At 39.1% G+C, this 17,753-nt stretch overlaps 1 protein-coding gene across 2 annotated transcripts in view; it reads left to right on the forward strand.

Moving 5' to 3' along the window:
- Positions 1–17,753, forward strand: part of SOX5 (SRY-box transcription factor 5) — a 399,062-nt gene that overhangs the window by 355,702 nt on the left and 25,607 nt on the right. For both annotated transcript variants that reach the window (XM_073788966.1, XM_019936434.3), the window contains exon 11: positions 11,273–11,418. In XM_073788966.1, the coding sequence (XP_073645067.1) occupies positions 11,273–11,418 (146 nt within the window). The remainder of the gene's footprint in view (positions 1–11,272; positions 11,419–17,753) is intronic.

Genomic DNA, 17,753 nt, shown 5'->3' on the forward strand with positions numbered 1-17,753 from the left:
TTGGGTTGGCCAAAAAGTTCGTTTGGGATCTTCATAACATCATACAGCAAACCCGAACGAACTTTTTGGCCACCCCAATGCTTACTTCAACCCACATTTATTGATGCTTATTATTTTCGTACAGTTTTATGAGGAAGCTAGCACAGACCAGCTAGCACAAACCCCGGCTAGGGTTTAGTTGGGGGGAAGTCATGTATCTTAATAGTACAAAGCAGCTATTGTGAGTGCTATTCCAGAGCACAGAGAACAATGCTAGAGTCAAGAAGAGGAGAGTATTAGATTCTATTTGGGAAGGTTGAAGGATAGGCTGATTCAAATGGAGCCTTGAAGAAGAGATGCATCCCTAGGCATTTTAGGCTGTAGAACCCAGAGTAAAATATCATCTTTTTGAGAAAGGCACTGATTTGGCTAATGAGTGTAGTGGAAAGTGATCAGAGTTAAAACTGAAAAAGGTAGATGGAATCTGATTTGATGCTATCCTAAGACATTTTTGACTTTTTCTCCAGACGCCCATCTGATTGGAACTTTAAGAAGAGTATTGACAGCAGAAAGGGGCTGGAATCAGGGAAGTCATTGTTTTAGCGTAGGACAAGAATAGGTTACACGAAATAGAAATAAGCAATGATAAAACAAAGGAGAGAATAGATTGAAGAGGTATCATTAAAGAAGAATTGATGTAACTTATCCACAGTGGAACGTACCGGGTGAGGTTCAAGCTGGAGACAGAAGAGTCTGGGATTTTGAATTTATAAAATAGACAGAATAGTGCCTCCCTGAACTGTGAAAGAGAAGACCAGAGTGGAAGCAGGTTTGGGGGAAGATGTAAACATAAACATTCAGTATGTGTTGAATTTGAAACTTAAGAAGCCATTTAGATAGAGAAGTTCAGGAGGACATTGTTAATGCAAATCTGATATGTGAAAGAGATGCTAGAACTTTAGACATGGAAATTATTCCGTAATGAGGTTCTGGAAGCCATCAGAGCAAATAAGAATATAAGAAGCATATGGTAAGAAATGAAGTGGGGTAAAGAATCACAGGTCTTACCTGCTGTATTAGTTATCTCTTACTGTGTAACTAAGTAACTTAAATCTCACCAGCTTAAAACAGCCAACATTTATTATCTCATAGCTTCTAAGGGTCAGGATCTGGAAGCAGCTTACCTGGGTGGTTCTGGCTTAGGGTCTCTCTTACGGTTCCAGTCAAGATGGAAGCCAGGGCCTAGGACTTTACTGGAGACAGACAATCCTTTTCCAAGATGACTTACTCGCATGGCTGTTGGCTGAAGACCTCAGTTCTTTGCTACGTGGGTCTTTCCATAGAGCTGCTCATAGCATGACAGCTTACTTTCCCCAGAGTGAGTGGTCCAGGAGGGAGAGCAGAGAGAAAGCCATGCTGCCTTTTACGATCTGGTCTCCAAAGTCACACACAGTCAGCTCTACTTTATTCTTTTCATTATAAGAGAATCACTAAGTCCAGCCCAACTCAAAGAAAGGGGAATTCGGCTCCAACTCTGAAGGAAGGAATATCGAAGTATCTTTGAACATATTTTTAAAGCACCCTGCTTTTGTTAGGGGAAAAGCTGATGAAGAACAGTTGAGGATCTTAGAATAAGAATGAAGATAAGGCAATGGCCTGTTTACCTAGGACACATTAAAGTTTGAAAAAGGAGGGGTTATTCAATGGTGTCATCTTCCGTAGAAAAGTTAAAGAACGTGAAGAAGAAACACCTTAGGATTTAGCTGGAGGTTGTGGCCACATAGACTGTAACAGAGAGATTTTGTAGAATGGTTTAGCAGAACATCAGTTAGAAGGATTTGAAGAACACGAGGACAGAAAGTGCAGCTGATATATGGGTCAGTCTGTTTGTAACCTTGGGGTTGAGAAGGGATCGTATTTTGAGAAGGCTGAGTAGAGGCAGGTTTTAGAATAGGAAATCATATGTATATATATATATAACCAAAGGTGAGTTGGAGAGATCTATAGATATGAAAGAGTACATGGGTGATGACAGAGCAAGAAGAAATGAGAGAGGATTACCTTTGGAAAGAAGAAATGCCCCCTCTTTTCTCTAAGACTGAAGGAAATGAGGAAAAAAGAGGTAAAGTTACAGAGGAATTGTGGGATGGACAGAAGGAAAGCTGAAGGAGTGTATTTCAAATGCTTCTATCTCTACAACGTTGAATTCCAGATTATTTGCAAAGAGGAAGTCAGTCTGGGCCAGTGGGGCAGCAGTGAGAAAAGAAACAGCGAAAGCTGAGGTTTTGAGAAGTTTGAAAATGGTTTGGGGCATATGCGTTCTTTTTATCGTGTGCACCATTCTGTTATGATCTCTCTGTTAACTCTGCTCAACATCCTAAATGGACACCAAGATAAGATTTGCTTTCATGTCCGAAGCATGTGAAAGATATTTCATTTAGCAAGAATGATTCACTTGCCTAGTAGACACGAAAGCTCATAAATATCACAGTGTTGTATATGAGCTACTTTTGTAATATCCCCAGAACTGGAATATTTAACTAAGGGAATAACTAATATATTTGCATTTTTTGTCACGTGAGGATTTTTTACTTCAGCATTCCAAGGATTCAATATGACAAAATATTTTAGAAAGACAAGAATGTATTTAATGACATTTATCATCTGACTTTTTCCACTACTAAAACTTCTCTTATTTTTTTTTTCCCTGAAATGTCCCTCTGCCACATACACATCCCTCATATTTTCCAAGGATTTGATGCCACTACAATTTACTTTTCTCTTTTCAACAAATGCAGATGTTGAAAGCTGAAACTGTAATGAGTAATAATGTAGTTGGATAAAAGCTGTGAGCATTAATGGTGTTGTAAAGGTCACCCCTGAAAGAAGAATTAATGTGTCATGCCATTAATAATCCATGGAAAACCGTGAACCAAAAGATAACTTAAGTTATCGTTAATGACATGCAGCTCTTTGCTATATATCTATTAGCTACAAATAAAGAAAGTGAGTTTTTGAGGTTGGTGAGCAATATTACAGTGTATTCTATAAGAATGCTTTTGTATGGTATGCAATTGATAGGCAGCTCCAAAGAAAGCTCCTTAAAAAGCATGAATAGTTCAGAAGAATGATGGGTAATTTTAGAATCTTTTGACCAGATGTTATCTTTCCCTTATTGGCCTTTTCAGCCTATGCTGTGCATATGTATAACACTCTAAACTTTTATCAAAGCATTTTTAGTCTATTTTGTCACTGCAGCTTATTTTAGAATCGTAGACCTTTAACTAGACAGAGCAAATATACCTGTCATCTAGTCAGAAATTGTTATTTTCCAGGTAAGGAACTGAGGCCTAGAGAAGCTAAGTGCTTTGTTCTCCAAGAAGAGTTATTTGGAATAGTATAAAAGTTAGATGAGGGATGAGAGGGGCTTCATTCCTAAATTGAAGTGAACCCCGTGCACTTCAGTTTCATCTCTTGCAATGGAATAGTCCTCCTGAGGCCGAGGGCCTAGCATCCGCACCTGAGATGTCTCAAGAACTCCTGATGCCATTGCTGTTTAGCTTAATGCTATACTACTGATACTTGGTTTGTGTGCTTTGAATTTAAGTGAACTGGGTATATCTTGTGTCCTATGAATCTTCTTTCTGATTCCCAGCCCAGGACAGATTGAAATTGAGTCAGCAGTTGTGTAACACCCAGGGCTTGTATTTAACAAAATATTTTTTTTTTTTTTTTTTTTTTGCGGTACGTGGGCCTCTCGCTGTTGTGGCCTCTCCCGTTGTGGAGCACAGGCTCCAGACGCGCAGGCTCAGCGGCCGTGGCTCACGGGCCCAGCCGCTCCACGGCATGTGGGATCTTCCCAGACCGGCACACGAACCTGCGTCCCCCGCATCGGCAGGCGGACTCTCAACCACTGCACCACCAGGGAAGCCCTAACAAAATATTTTTTTAAATATGTATTTTCTTATGGAAAGAAAGTCCATGTATAATTGTGGGCTATTTTTCCAATTAAAAATAACCCCAAGGGCAAAAAAAAAAATTAAGTGCTTACCCAGGGATTCTAAGTCCCTGTCCCAATGTAGACAGTCCTGTGGTTATTACCGCTATTTTAATTTTAAGAAAACAAATGTACATGATCACCTAGTAACTTGCTCAAACTCACAGCCAGTGGAGGTTGAGGACTTACAGTCATAGTCTCTGGGTTGCTTGCTTGCTTTTTAGTTGTTGCCTATTGGCAGCGTCTCTGCCTTAGATGTTCTTCTCAGTCATCTATTTTTCCTTTCCCTCATTCATCCCATAAATGAATATTGAATATCTTCTCTATGCCATATGTTTTGCGAAGTCTGGAGGATAAGCGGATGAAAGTCTAGGACTGAGGCTTTAGATACCTGCAGTCTTTGTTCTGTCATGTCTTTGGAAGATACTGGAACATACTGTTCTTGCCCTTCATTCCTCAGAGCCATTAGTACATGAAAATTAAAACTTCACTGAGCAAATGTAGGAGACACACATTGATTCAGTAAAGTTAAGGGAAATATTTTCAAGTCCAGTAATGTGATATTTTATTTCTACAACTTGCTAATTTAAAATATGGTGACGTGAAGGAGGATTTTACCTTAAAATTTCATTAATTTACATTTTTTAAATGAGAAAAAAACTTCTATGAGTTTGAGTTATTGAACAATATTGTAACCATTTCACAGAAAGCCATTGGATTATCAGGAAGTTAGGGGTATTATTTAACAGCTGACAATATTTGCCTAGCAGTTTACAAATTGCTTTCACGTTTATTATCTAATTCTCAAGAATTTTCACAGATGAAGAAATGGCTACATATCAGGGTGCCAAAAATTTGATGATGATTAAGTGACCTCAGAAAATAGAAGAAAAAATTATTATTTGTTGAAAATTACTTGAAACTCATGTGCCCTTACTTTTACTACAGCTGAAAAGTCCTACATAAAATAATTAAATGAAGTAAATAAGAATTTGTATTACCCTGATAGCATCCTTTAAATACATGAATTTTAAGAAATCTGTGTCATATGGTTCAGGCTTCCATTGATATGATGATGACATAGATAATCAGTGAACTTGGAATTATAAAGTTAGCTACTTTCAACTTAGAAATATGCATTTATTCCTTCAACAGACCTTACCACGGGCCAAAGGAATAAAAGACTGAAAGAAAAAAAAATGCCCTCAAATAACTCATAGATTGGCGTGAAAGATAAATTTAGGAAAACAAAAGAGCATGTGACAATGACAGCATCTCCAGGGTTTTACAGGAGCGTGGAGGTGGGAAGTACGAAGGTTGCCAAGGAGCATGTCTAGGGCATGTCAGGAAGGCCCTTACAGAAGGCGTGACACTTGAGTAAATTCCCAAACACACCAGAAAGCCGCTATTTCAGTATAAGAAAAAAGCTTGGGAGACAGAGGAGGGGTGAAGAGGAGGGCGGGTCCCTGGAACAGGAAATAGTTCTGTGTAGCTTAAGCACAGAGGTCTTGAGAGACCAGCAGGAAATGATGCAGGAAGGATAAGCAGAGTTGATATCATGAGACTTTTAGGCCATTTTAAAGTGTTTGGAATTTATCCCAGAATGATGTTTTGGGGGGAAACATTAAAGAGTTTCTTGTTCCAGGCTATTTGGGAAACTCTACATAGTGTTGTTATCTCTAGAAGATTCACAGTGCACATTAACATATTCAAGATTTTGAGAATACATGCAATGAAGAAACCTTTTTAACTTTAATTTAGTGTTTCCCACACTTTTTTGAACATGGAATTATTTTTTCACAGAACTTACAGATCATCAACTTACGAAATGCTCCTTTAAGCACTAGGGTAGTAAGAGATGGGTTTTTAATCAGGTAAGGTGACGTGATTCAAATTCCCTTTTTTGGAATATCTCGGAATGCTTTATCTGGAAGAAGAGTAGGAGATATATTCAAGGGATGTAAGCTTAAAGATAGGGAAGCGAGTTGAGAGGTGAAGGCATTAGCCCAAGTGAGATACGAGGTGGCTTTAGCGAAAGCAAAGGCCAGTGGGGATCGAGAAAAAGCACATTTGAGAGCTGAGGAGGAGGCATAACTCCAGAGCTTGGTTGTCTTTTGTACATAGGGTGAAGGAGGTATCTTAGACGGCTCCCAAGTGACTGGATGGGCAACTGGAAAGGGAATATGGAATGTAGAAAGAACAGACTGAGGCAGTAGGAAGATGATGAATTCTGTGCTAGCCATGCTGCATGGGACATTCCAGTAGAGAAGCTTGGTAGATATGTGTACCTGGAAATCAGAAAGGGTTTGAAGCAGGCGGTAGGTATTCTACGGTCCTTGGGATCCCCCCTTGAGTGTTAGGAGCATCCTTAAGACCAATTGCCATGTGTTGGTTTGGAAGGCCGCCACAACAAATTACTATAAACTGGGTCACTTAAAGCAAATTTATTCTGTTACTATTTGGAGGCTAGAAAGAAATCCAGAGTCAGAGTGTCAGCAGGGTTAGTTCCTCCTGGAGACTCTGAGGGAGAATCCGTTCCCTTCCTCTCTCCCAGCTCCTAGAGGCTACTGGCAATCCTTGGTGTTCCTTGGCTTACAACTCCAGTGTCTGCCTCCGTGCTCACGTGGCCTTCTCCCCTGTGTCTATGTGTCAAATCTCCTTTCTCTTAGAAGAACACGAATCATTGAATTTAAGGCCCACTGTAAATCCAGCGTGATCTCATTTCAAGATCCTTAATTTAAACATCTGCAACGACTCGATTTCCAAATAAGGACACATTCACAGATACCAGGGCTTAGGGCACACACATATCTTTTTGAGAGACACAATTCAACCCATTACAAGTAGTTTACTGTTTTTCCTTCTACCTTTTAACAGGCTCTTCCCTTGTGGAGCAGCCATTTACTCACTCTTTCTGTTTAGATTTTATCCCCTCTACGATTGGACTTTCCAGTTTGTCCATCTTTTTCTGCCCCTGAAAATATATAACAGGGACCATTTTAATTTTGAGAATTTTGTTGGTTATGGTTAAGAAGAAACACCAAGGTATAAAAAAAATCAAATTGTGGTAAATTTAACACAGTCACAGACTCTCATATATTTCTTACATTAATGATCCCTAACCTGCATTTCCCAAATCTCATTTGAGGCACTAACTGGAAGCCATATTGGCCTTTGCCCTCCCATTTTCCCTCTAAGAAGCTCACCAAACCTCTCCTGAATACTTCCTTCTGATCATAAGATGTACTTGCTGCCTGAATATATAATGAAGGCAGAATAAAATGTAGCAAGTGATCATTTGGGGTTCTTTGGACTCTAATAGGTGACTCCCATTTCACTGAACCTCTGTGCCAACAAGAAATGATATCCCCTCACAGACTTTTTTTTTTTTTTTTTTGCGGTACGGGGGCTCTCACTGTCGTGGCCTCTCCCGTTGCGGAGCACAGGCTCCGGACGCGCAGGCTCAGCGGCCATGGCTCACGGGCCCAGCCGCTCCGCGGCATGTGGGATCTTCCCAGACCAGGGCACGAACCCGTGTCCCCTGCATCAGCAGGCTGACTCTCAACCACGGCGCCACCAGGGAAGCCCCCCTCACAGATTTTATCATAATGGTCAAAGCCGTGCAACAAGACTGCTGAGGATGAGCATATAGGGAAAATGAAAGAGGAAAAAAGAGAAAAGAATTAACATTTTTTACTGCCTCCTCAGGTATACGAAGTGTTATCTACTCCTTCACATGTGTTATTTCATTTAATTCTTCCATCAGCCTTATGTTCATTTTACAGTTGAAAGAAATGGAAACTCAGTGAAATTAAGTGTTATAATTTGGCAAATATCACACTTCCTAAGAAGCAGAAACCTGCATCCATCTGAATGCAATGCCCAAATTCTACCTATTTCACTATGCCATTTTGTAAACTGACAGTTACTGAATGACTTTCATGGACCATTTATTATGCTAAGAGACTATATTAACTCATTTAATCTTCGCAGTGTTATGTTTATCTAGTGAGGTTATTCCATTTAACCAATAAGACCAGTGAGATTTAGAAAGGTAAAACAATATGTACAATTTATATAGCTAGTAAGTAGCAATGTTAGGATTTTAATTTAGGCTTATCCAACTCCAAAGCACAAATTATTTTCGGGTGATGGAAACCTTGGACCAAATCTAAGGAGCAAATGAAGTAAGATCCCAGGCAAGGATATGAAGATGGAGAAGTCAGAGATGAGGATCCAGTGCTATGATGAGAAGCAAGGAAGGAAGGAGTGTCCGTAACAAAGGGATTGTCAATGCTGTTTCTGCCAGGACTGGAAAGTGTCCCTTGGGTTTGGCATTTGAAAGAACAAGGGGAGCGGAAACAAGACTGTAGCAGGAATGGGAGGGTGAGGAAGGAATGGGAGAGTATGATATGAATCTTCGAGAAGCTTGGCTTGGAAGGTGAAGAAACAGGATTGGAACGAGAGGGCAACACAAAGTTAAGAGACTTTATTTGCTTGTTTCAGGAGGAGAATCTTAAGTACTTACAAGTTGAGGTGGTAATGATAGTAGAGAAGTTCAAGTGGATGATGTAAATGTGAAAGAGAATAACCAGTAGAGAGGTGTAGAAATCGAGAGCATGAATTTGCGGGATTTGCCTTGAATAAAAGTAGCGGTACCATTTTCATTGAAACAGGAGGTGGCAGTGGGCATACGTGGAGATTGATTTGAAGCTAGCCTGGAGTAGGAGTCAGGGTGGGGAAGGAAGGTGAGAGTTCAGCCTTATTGGTCTTTCCAGAATTGGAGGTGAGGCCATTTACTGAGAGAGGGAATCAGCATAACTGGGAAGTTGGTGACTGTGATGAGAACAAAGTGTAAAGAACCAGCAAACAACCCTGTGATGATTCAACTCTGTAATATGTGAACGGCTTTATGATTTAACACAGCAGATACAATGTTCGAATTTCATATAGCATTTTAACTAAAATTCAAGTCTCTGAAAGCAAGAATGTTTCTTTTAAAGTGAGCACCTATATCCACCTGCACACAAACACACATCTCACATTGGAAATAGCCATTACAGAACATATGTATGTCTGTCAGTTATTCACCCTCGTAGTAATAGATGCATCCTTTCTGCATCTATAGTAATGATTTTTCCTACACAGTGTTATCTTGACAGTGCCTATAAAGCATAAAGATTTCATACTTTTATTCAGTGTCATGTGCCAAATCATTTCAAATATATTTGTGCTCTGGAGAAGCTAAATAGACTACAAAAACACATGGAACCAGGTTGTACATAAACAGGGGTTAGAGGGTAGGAAAAGCAGGCTGATCCTCTTAAGATCTTTTACTAAAGGAACACATACCAAGACCATCCCTGTCATTTAAGAGCTGCATTTTTTTCCAGAGTGGTAGTGTTCGTGAACAGAATGAGCTGAAGAATAATATATTAAGAAGGTTGTGCAGGAGAACCAAGTCCAGATGTTGAGGATAATATAAGGTTAAAAACGACCATAATTTTAAGTACATATTAACCCTAAAGGGCTGACCTAGATCTAAATAGTTGTTTATGATTCATATTGTATTTATAATGAGCCAGGATGTTTTCTTTTGAATACATTCCAATGAATTTAGCTCAGAAAAGCAAAATATATAGTAGCTCTCAAGGCTCCCCTTTCCATCGCTGACCCCGGAACTTCTCTTTCTGCCTTAAGGAGATCAGAGGAGGATGTTCAGTCTGTGCATAGTAAGGGGGGAAGGACACGGATCATTTAGAAGCCTTCCAGCTCTGAAGCACTGCGCTAATCTGACATCAGCTTCTTCAATAGAAATGTTTAAGCAGCAAGAAAGTATTCTAGGTTTTTTGGCAATTGGCAGATCAGATAGAAGAGTCTAGCAATACGACGAGGTCGTGTAATCTGACATGATTAGACAAGGCTCTTTAGTACCAGAACATTCATAATTGAGACAAAGAAAGAGTATTAATAACACTTTCCTAACACGGCAGTTAGCCATTTTATATTTCCTTTCTTTAATCTTAGTGTTTTTCAACAAATCATGGGATTTAATAGCGTGTTTTGGCAGATTAGAGGATTTATGGCCCAGATGTTTTTTGTTCTAAAAATGGATTAGGGTGTAAAGTTTGCTGGAATCCACGGAACATGTTGAGGCAAGCCGGTCATTTTATGTGTGATTAGTGCCTGCCTTCTGTCTCACAGTCCCTCCATCTGTCACAATTCACCAATGGATCTGGTTAGATTTAGCCTCATGTCACAAACAAGTCCCTTTTCTGGGCAATTTCATATTATAGATTCAGTTTATGCCATTTTATGCCCTAGTTAAAAGATAGGGAGAGTGAAAGATGATATATTAGCTTTCCTTTCAATATTTGCAAAACAATCCCTTCCCATCGCTCTTCTACCCTAAAATCGTGCAGATTAGCAGCATAATGTGCATCAGATAAATAAATGACCAGAGTTAAAATTAGCCTTTCTCCTTACACCTGGTGTTCTTTAAAAGAAATATTTTAGCTTTCTTTTTCTCTCTTTTTTTCCCCCTAACTCTGGATTGTGGAGTTGCGCCACAAGTTGGTCACTTGACCATCCCATTAAGAGTGTGAATTAAATGTGATCATAGTTACCCAGTAGCCACAATTTATTATTCAGCAATTACAGGTGCTTGGTTACATTCTGTGCTTGAAATTTAGCCTCTTAACTGTTGCAAGTTTGTATCTGTAACAAGACATTGCCAACTGTGGTTTATTTCACCATGGTTGGATGCAGGGGGGAAATGCTCTTCTTTCAGTCAGTTAACAATGATTTGTTCCTTCTGTGTATAACAAACCTAATAGTGCCATACTCAAACTCTAAATTGGCCTTTCTAATACTATGAGAGTGTCAGTAATTAATAGTAATAATTATCAATACCTTTATCCTATGGTAACATTCAAATGATCCTTATAGGAAAAAAACCAAAGACAGGTTGTATTTTTGCACTACAAAATATTCAGATAACTAAAAAAGTTTATCTAAAAATTATATTTGAAACTTCTTTTCAAACATGTGGAAACAGCTGTATTTCACTTAAATATTACATTTTGATAACAAATGTTTGGCACCATGTTGATGTAACTGTGTGAATCAGTCATCATCAATTATTTATTCATTCATTCATTTTTAGACTGATTCCATTGAGAAATTAGTACATGCCAGACACTAGCCATTCCCAAAAAAGAAGTGATTTTTATGGTGAAAGGTTAACCTATCCATGCACTTATACAAAACATATCCTTCGTTCTGTTACATCTTCAGGTTATTTAAATGACCATGATGCTGTCACCAAGGCAATCCAAGAAGCTCGGCAGATGAAGGAGCAGCTTCGGCGGGAACAACAGGTGCTTGATGGGAAGGTGGCTGTTGTGAATAGTCTAGGTCTCAATAACTGCCGAGCAGAAAAGGTTAGTTCCTAAAATAACTGACTTTCCAAAAATACTTAAATTGCCTGACTGTTTTTCTTCTTTATCTTTTTCTCTTCTCACCATCCTTGGAATGACAGTTCTCCGACCCTTTATCCCTCCATCAGTGCAGAACTCTTCATGCCCATCCTAATCAAAACCATCTGGAAATGAAAAGCATTATAATTCTCTGCTATCCATCTGAACCTTATTGACAATTAATATCCCCTTTTCTGCCATCACTTTGTATTAAAATGAAGTGGCATTTGAAATACCTGAGGCTCAGTGAAAGTTTTGCTTTACAGAGATGCTCAACTTCTGGATTTATCTGAGCTATAATAATTTCAAACTATTTTGTCTAAGCTACATTGTATTTTATTCAGAAAAATATTATATTATTATAGAATGCTTGGAGTGATATACTTCTTTTGGTCATATTTGGTATTTTTAATTGAAATTTTAAAGTTTCTGAATCCCCTTTTCTCAAAATCCTGTAGCTAAATAGATATAGTAGATAAGAGAAAAAATGATCAGCTACTTAGTAATAACTTGAAAGTTAATCATCATGGGAAGGTTATGAGTCAAACGGTGTCATCCAGAATGAACAGATTGCTAATTTGGATAGCTTTCTGGTTTCCCAGGTTTTATATGGAATTTTATGTATAATCTCTAAGAAGCTAGCAATTTGCATAGTGAAGGTGTGACCTTGCCACAACTGTACTTTTCCTCTGGTCCAAACATGGGTCCAAAGGATGGAGAAATGATTTCAGTTCTGTTCTGTTCCTGGAGGGGAGAGCAAAGCATGGTCAAGTGTACATCCCTCGCAGTCTCACAACATAAGAAGAGCAACATTGTTGCAGCTCGAAGGGCACGAACATTTTCTAGCTAAGCACCAGAAGGGAAGGGGAACAGCAAAGTGACAGCTCTAAGAAGGAATGATAGCAAGCATAGAGGAATTTATATTCAAATATTTAAACATTCTTGAAAGGATGCTTGAACAGAAATTCCCTTTCTCTGCTCCCCATGGAGAAATGAGTTTAGCACTCAGCCAGATGCTAATGCAAAGTGACTCAAGCTATTCCTCGCAAGCAGAGCTAAATTGCCATTATTTGTTAAGCGCATTGAATTCAGCTGTGGATACAGCAGTTGGTTGCATTCAGCAAGCATCTGTACCGTTTTTTTTTTTTTAATCCTCCAAAGCAGAGACAACTCTACCTATCTCCCCCCCTCTCCTCCCCTGTGCTGGCTGGGAACTGTCAAGTGACAAGCGACCAAATCCTTTTGGACAGGAGGCCTTCATCCTGAGTTCTATATACTTACAAAACAGGCCTTGTGGTTGGATCAGGGAGCCCATTAAAAGCGCTTTGATGGTATGGAAATTCATCTTCATGAAGCTCCTAGGCCCCTAAGCAGCATGCTGTTTAGCTGTGGTTACAGATCAGTCATTCACATCGGAGGGCAATAATTGTGCTGACGGCTTGTAAGGCAACGGGAGTACATAAAATAATCCTGGGCCCTCCACCATGGCACTGCGAGTTAATCTTCCCTAATACAGATCAGCTGTTGTTCTAACACATGACTTCATGCAGGCTCCAGTGACTCTGCTCAGCCTTTGATTAAGTAACAGGAGTGGAACCATCTGCATCCATTTTATCCCATAGTTGTCCATTGCTAGGGACCTTATTTCCACTTCTTGTTCCACCTCCACAATCAGACTTCATTTTATTTCTCTGATTAGCACCTCCTATTTGAGTTGCAGGAGTGAGAGTTGCCTCTGTTGAAAACTACTCCTTTCAATTTTCCTTTCTCTTTTGTAGAATTATAGTAACTGTTTTTTAAAAAAAATCTATTTCTGAAGTAATACCTGCCAGAATCTGTTGGCCAATTAAGATGTCTCCATTCTCAAGACGTTGGTGCCCCCAGATCTCTTCACCATGCCCTTTCCATGCAGTTGAGTTACATCTTCAACTATGGTCTTACATTTTTATGGGTTTTTAAGTGAAAATCTTAAAAAATGAAATTGTATCATTGTAATTGTAAAACATAAAAATGTAAAAACCCATTATTGTCATAGTCTGGCAAACTCTTGTAATGCGTAAGTAAACCTTTTCAGCAGGAGAGTTCGAATTAGTTCATCCCTATGTTACCCTTGACACTTGAGATTGAATCTCTCTTAGAAGCAGGAATTACTGTGGTTGCCTTTTCCTGTTGAAATAGCTTAGCTGGCATTTCTACCAAATTAATGATCAATCTATGTCTTGCAACTCATGGGAATGAAATAATGTCAATTTAAATCTTTTAATTAGTCATTATTCAACATTAGCACCCCTGTGTATTAGGGACAGTGCTGTGTACTTGAGGCACTGTATTGAACAAGAAAATATGTCCTCTGCCTTTATAGAGCTTACAGTTTAGATCAAATTACGAGTTTGTTAATCATGGCATATTTATGTGTGTGAATTCCTATAGGAAGTGAATTAAGACCCCATACTGCTGAGCATGTCAGATCAGTTACATACCTGACTCGACAGAGGTAGCTGCTTGTTTTTCCACATAAAGCAGCATCACTAGACATATTGCCTCATCGTTTTTTTAATACCTACCTTTTTAATCGATTTCTATAATCGCCCAACTTTATCCATGGCCAAAGCATAGTTAGATCAGTAGTTGGTTTGAAATTTTGCTTCACAGTCCCTAACGAAAGACAGAAACACAGTATGTATAAATTCCTCTTATAATTTGCACTATCGCTCCCAAAAGGACGACATTTTTTCTCTCTTTAAACCATGCTCCCAACTTCCTAAACCCTAAAAGTATGTGAAATAAATGTAAGACGTGGGGAAGATGAAGGAGAGAGAAAGATAGAAAGGAGCTGGGAGAAAGGAAAGGGGGAAGGAAAAGTAATTCAGCCAGATGCCTTCCGTCAGTCTAAAAGGAGATAGCAGGACCCAAGATGCAGATAATTGGAAACCTGTAGCAGAGATCTGTTTTCTTGAGTACACAAGCCCTATACACATTAACTTGTCTTCACATTTCAAATGACCAACATGCTTGTCTCGACTAGAATGTCTTAATTCTGAAAAGCTGTAATTGGGCAGTGAAAACAATTAGAGGTGTGAAGATAGGGACAAATGTTTTCCAGTCGTATGTACCAAAACACATAATGAAAGTCATTCGTACTGAAACACATTTTAATTGAAGACTTCTAAAAGATTTTTCATTTCTTTACTTTTCTTGGAAGTGTTTCAACATACCCAAGAACTGCGTATGTCAGGTTTCTTGGAAACTCTGGGACGCAGTGTTATTTATAATTGTCATCTCTGGTTAATTATAGCCTGATTGTATATTCAAATAATGTTATCTTTTACCACTCAGCTCTGTTACAGATTAGTGTCATAGGTGAATAAGTAAGCTTCTCAGGTAGGAAGAATCAGAAGAAGACCCTCATACATACATTTGTTTTGTAAAAACCACCTGCTTTGTGTCTTTAACACCCAAATGGCAAATGGCATGGTTTTGACCAGCTGCATACTCAGGTTCTGACCTTATAAGCTTACCTGATAGGAAATCATAAAAACTTCAGTTTTTGTCCTGATCCTACCAGGCAACACTAATACAATAGAGATGCAGTCCACTGCAATGAGGAACAGACCAGAAGTTTCCCTGATCACTTCCCTCACTACCCAATGTAGTTGTCCTAGAAAGATAATGCCCATGCTGTAATACCTGTTAGAAATGTTTGTCATGACATGTATCAGGATATCTAAATACAGTAGCTTCAACAAATACTGATTAGCTTTTAGCCTACAATGAAGTTCAGGAGTAGGAGGTTGGTGGCCTTAGCTCACTAGTTCAGTGATGTCAGGGTTGAAATCACTTGATTATCTGGGCTGTTCCCTTAGAGTCACAAAATGTTGCTGCGCCTACAACTATGTCATGAAGGCAGCAGACTCAGAAAGAAGTTATTTTCTCTTCGCTGAAGTTCGGTCTTCATTCACATAGTCATATTTCACTGCACCCCTCAAGCTGACTTCCATAAACATCTCCTTTGGGTAGAACTGGGTCATTTGCACATCTTCACGACAGTTACTGGTCAAGGAAGAGAGACCACTTTAAATGGATCACAAATTATTTTCTGGGACTGAATTAGAGACCTTATCCTATCTTCCTGAGATCAAAGGATATCTTTTTTTTTAAGAAAGGCAGACCACTACCTGCAGCACCTCATTTGGATGTGTCTCGAGTCTTGGAAGCTTGACTAGCCTACTTTCTTCTAGGAATGGACCTTGAGAGCTTGTTTGGAAGGTCTAGCAGGGCAGAACAGCTTCTCATATACTCTCGACCGAAAAAGGGCCCTCTCCTATTGGGGAAGGCCATCCTCTTTCACTGAGCTTACAGCTCCAGGAGGAATGTATGTGGATCCATGGGGCAGGAAAGGGGACACCTGTCTAGCCATCCAGATCAGCCAGTCAACCCTGGTGATCAATGGGGTGACAGAGGTTGCAGCCAGATCACCCTCACATTTAAGGGATATCTCAAGACCAAAGGTTATATTGGCAGGGACAAAAGATAGACCAGAATGGCTACGGGGTAGGAAAAGGCCATCGTCAGCCACGGCTACATTATAAAAATGATACCAAAGCTCTCAAATATTTTCATCATAAAGCTGGTTTGTTTTGATTCCATTTGATGTCATCTATCTAACTGCTTTTGCTCTTCTCTGTTGCATGTCTAGGGCCTTATACCTTGTCTGTGTTTCAGAAAGAATTAAATGACATTCAAGAATGTGTACAAGAAAACATTGTTTGGTGCCAGGTTAAATCAATGAATGTATGTTTGTCCACATACTTTCTACATATTAAGGCCAACTTCTGTATTACTTCTTGTATATAAAAAAGATGTCACTCACAAAAATAAACATACAAATATGTGCATGTATTTCTTAAGGTAGAGAATTTATTCATCAAACATTAATTGCCTGCCGTGTACCTGAAATCTAAACACTTGCACATGCTATGCCTTCATCAATAACTGCAAATAAGAATAGCTAGGAAAATGTCTTACTTTTCCCTCTGAGGTTCAGTGAAAATTCTTTGCAGATTTCCATAGAATAAGATGAAAATTTGGTGAATAATGTGTATATTTTATTTTATTTATTTATTTATTATTATTATTTTTTTTTTTTGCGGTACGCAGGCCTCTCACTGCCGTGGCCTCTCCCGTTGCGGAGCACAGGCTCCGGATGGGCAGGCTCAGCGGCCATGGCTCACGGGCCCAGTCGCTCCGCGGCATGTGGGATCTTCCCGGACTGGGGCACGAACCCGTGTCCGATGCATCGGCAGGCGGACTCTCAACCACTGCGCCCCTAGGGAAGCCCAATGTGTATATTTTAAATAATGATTTACTCAGTAATGAAACCAGTTTCTCTTTTTGGTGTCGGTCATATTCATAAGAAGTTTTACCACATACATTATAGATGGACTTGTAAACAAAGGTTAATTTTATTACTCTGGCACTTGAAAACTCTTCCAGTACAACCTCCTCTTTTCTGCCATTGTCAACCCTTTTCTTTCCCTTTAACAGAGTGCCAAACATGAAATGACAGTGACCAATGTTGACTTCATGCGGATGTTTAATAATGAAAAAAGTGTGTCAGTCCCAGCATTAGTTACAAATGGCAGTAAGTGTATCGGATGGCAGCCCTGTAATAATTTTACATCCATCATTCTTTCCTGATGCTTCACTGGCCATCTGATGGATGGGGCCAGCAGTGTTAACTCTTCAGAAACTGACACAGTGTATCTACTTCAGCATTATCTAACATATGCTCCTTCTCTTAGATAAGGAGAAGGCATGTGAGGAATTATAAACTACAGGTTTGCTTTGAAAAAGTGAATATGAAGGAACTCATGCCTTTGTATTCAGTGGCAGGTACTACAATTAATTAATGATTTATGGGTGGCTTTTGTAGTTGTTGCCTTTAGCTAAAATGAATTAGAGAAGTCAGATTAGAGCTAGACATTTCAGTGGTAAGAGGAAAAACTCCATGAAGGAGGAAGCTATGTTAGGTAAATCGTTCAGGAGGAAATGAGATAGATCATTGCAACAGTGGGACAAAACAGGAGCTTTTCCTTGGGGGGTGTGTGTGTGTATGAGTGTTTGTCAAACAAAAATGTCCCCAAACTTTTAAATCTTCTGGTTAGAATTTACCTGAGCACAAATTAAAATAACACAAATGGTTAATATTTTCTTTTTATAGAAGTGAATATATATTATTTTTTATCTCTAATGTAATTATTTATTTGGTGATTTTAATTAAAAGATACACAAAGTCTGAA

Source organism: Tursiops truncatus, chromosome 11 (genome assembly GCF_011762595.2).
Source record: "Tursiops truncatus isolate mTurTru1 chromosome 11, mTurTru1.mat.Y, whole genome shotgun sequence".
NCBI classification, from domain to species: Eukaryota; Metazoa; Chordata; class Mammalia; order Artiodactyla; family Delphinidae; genus Tursiops; species Tursiops truncatus.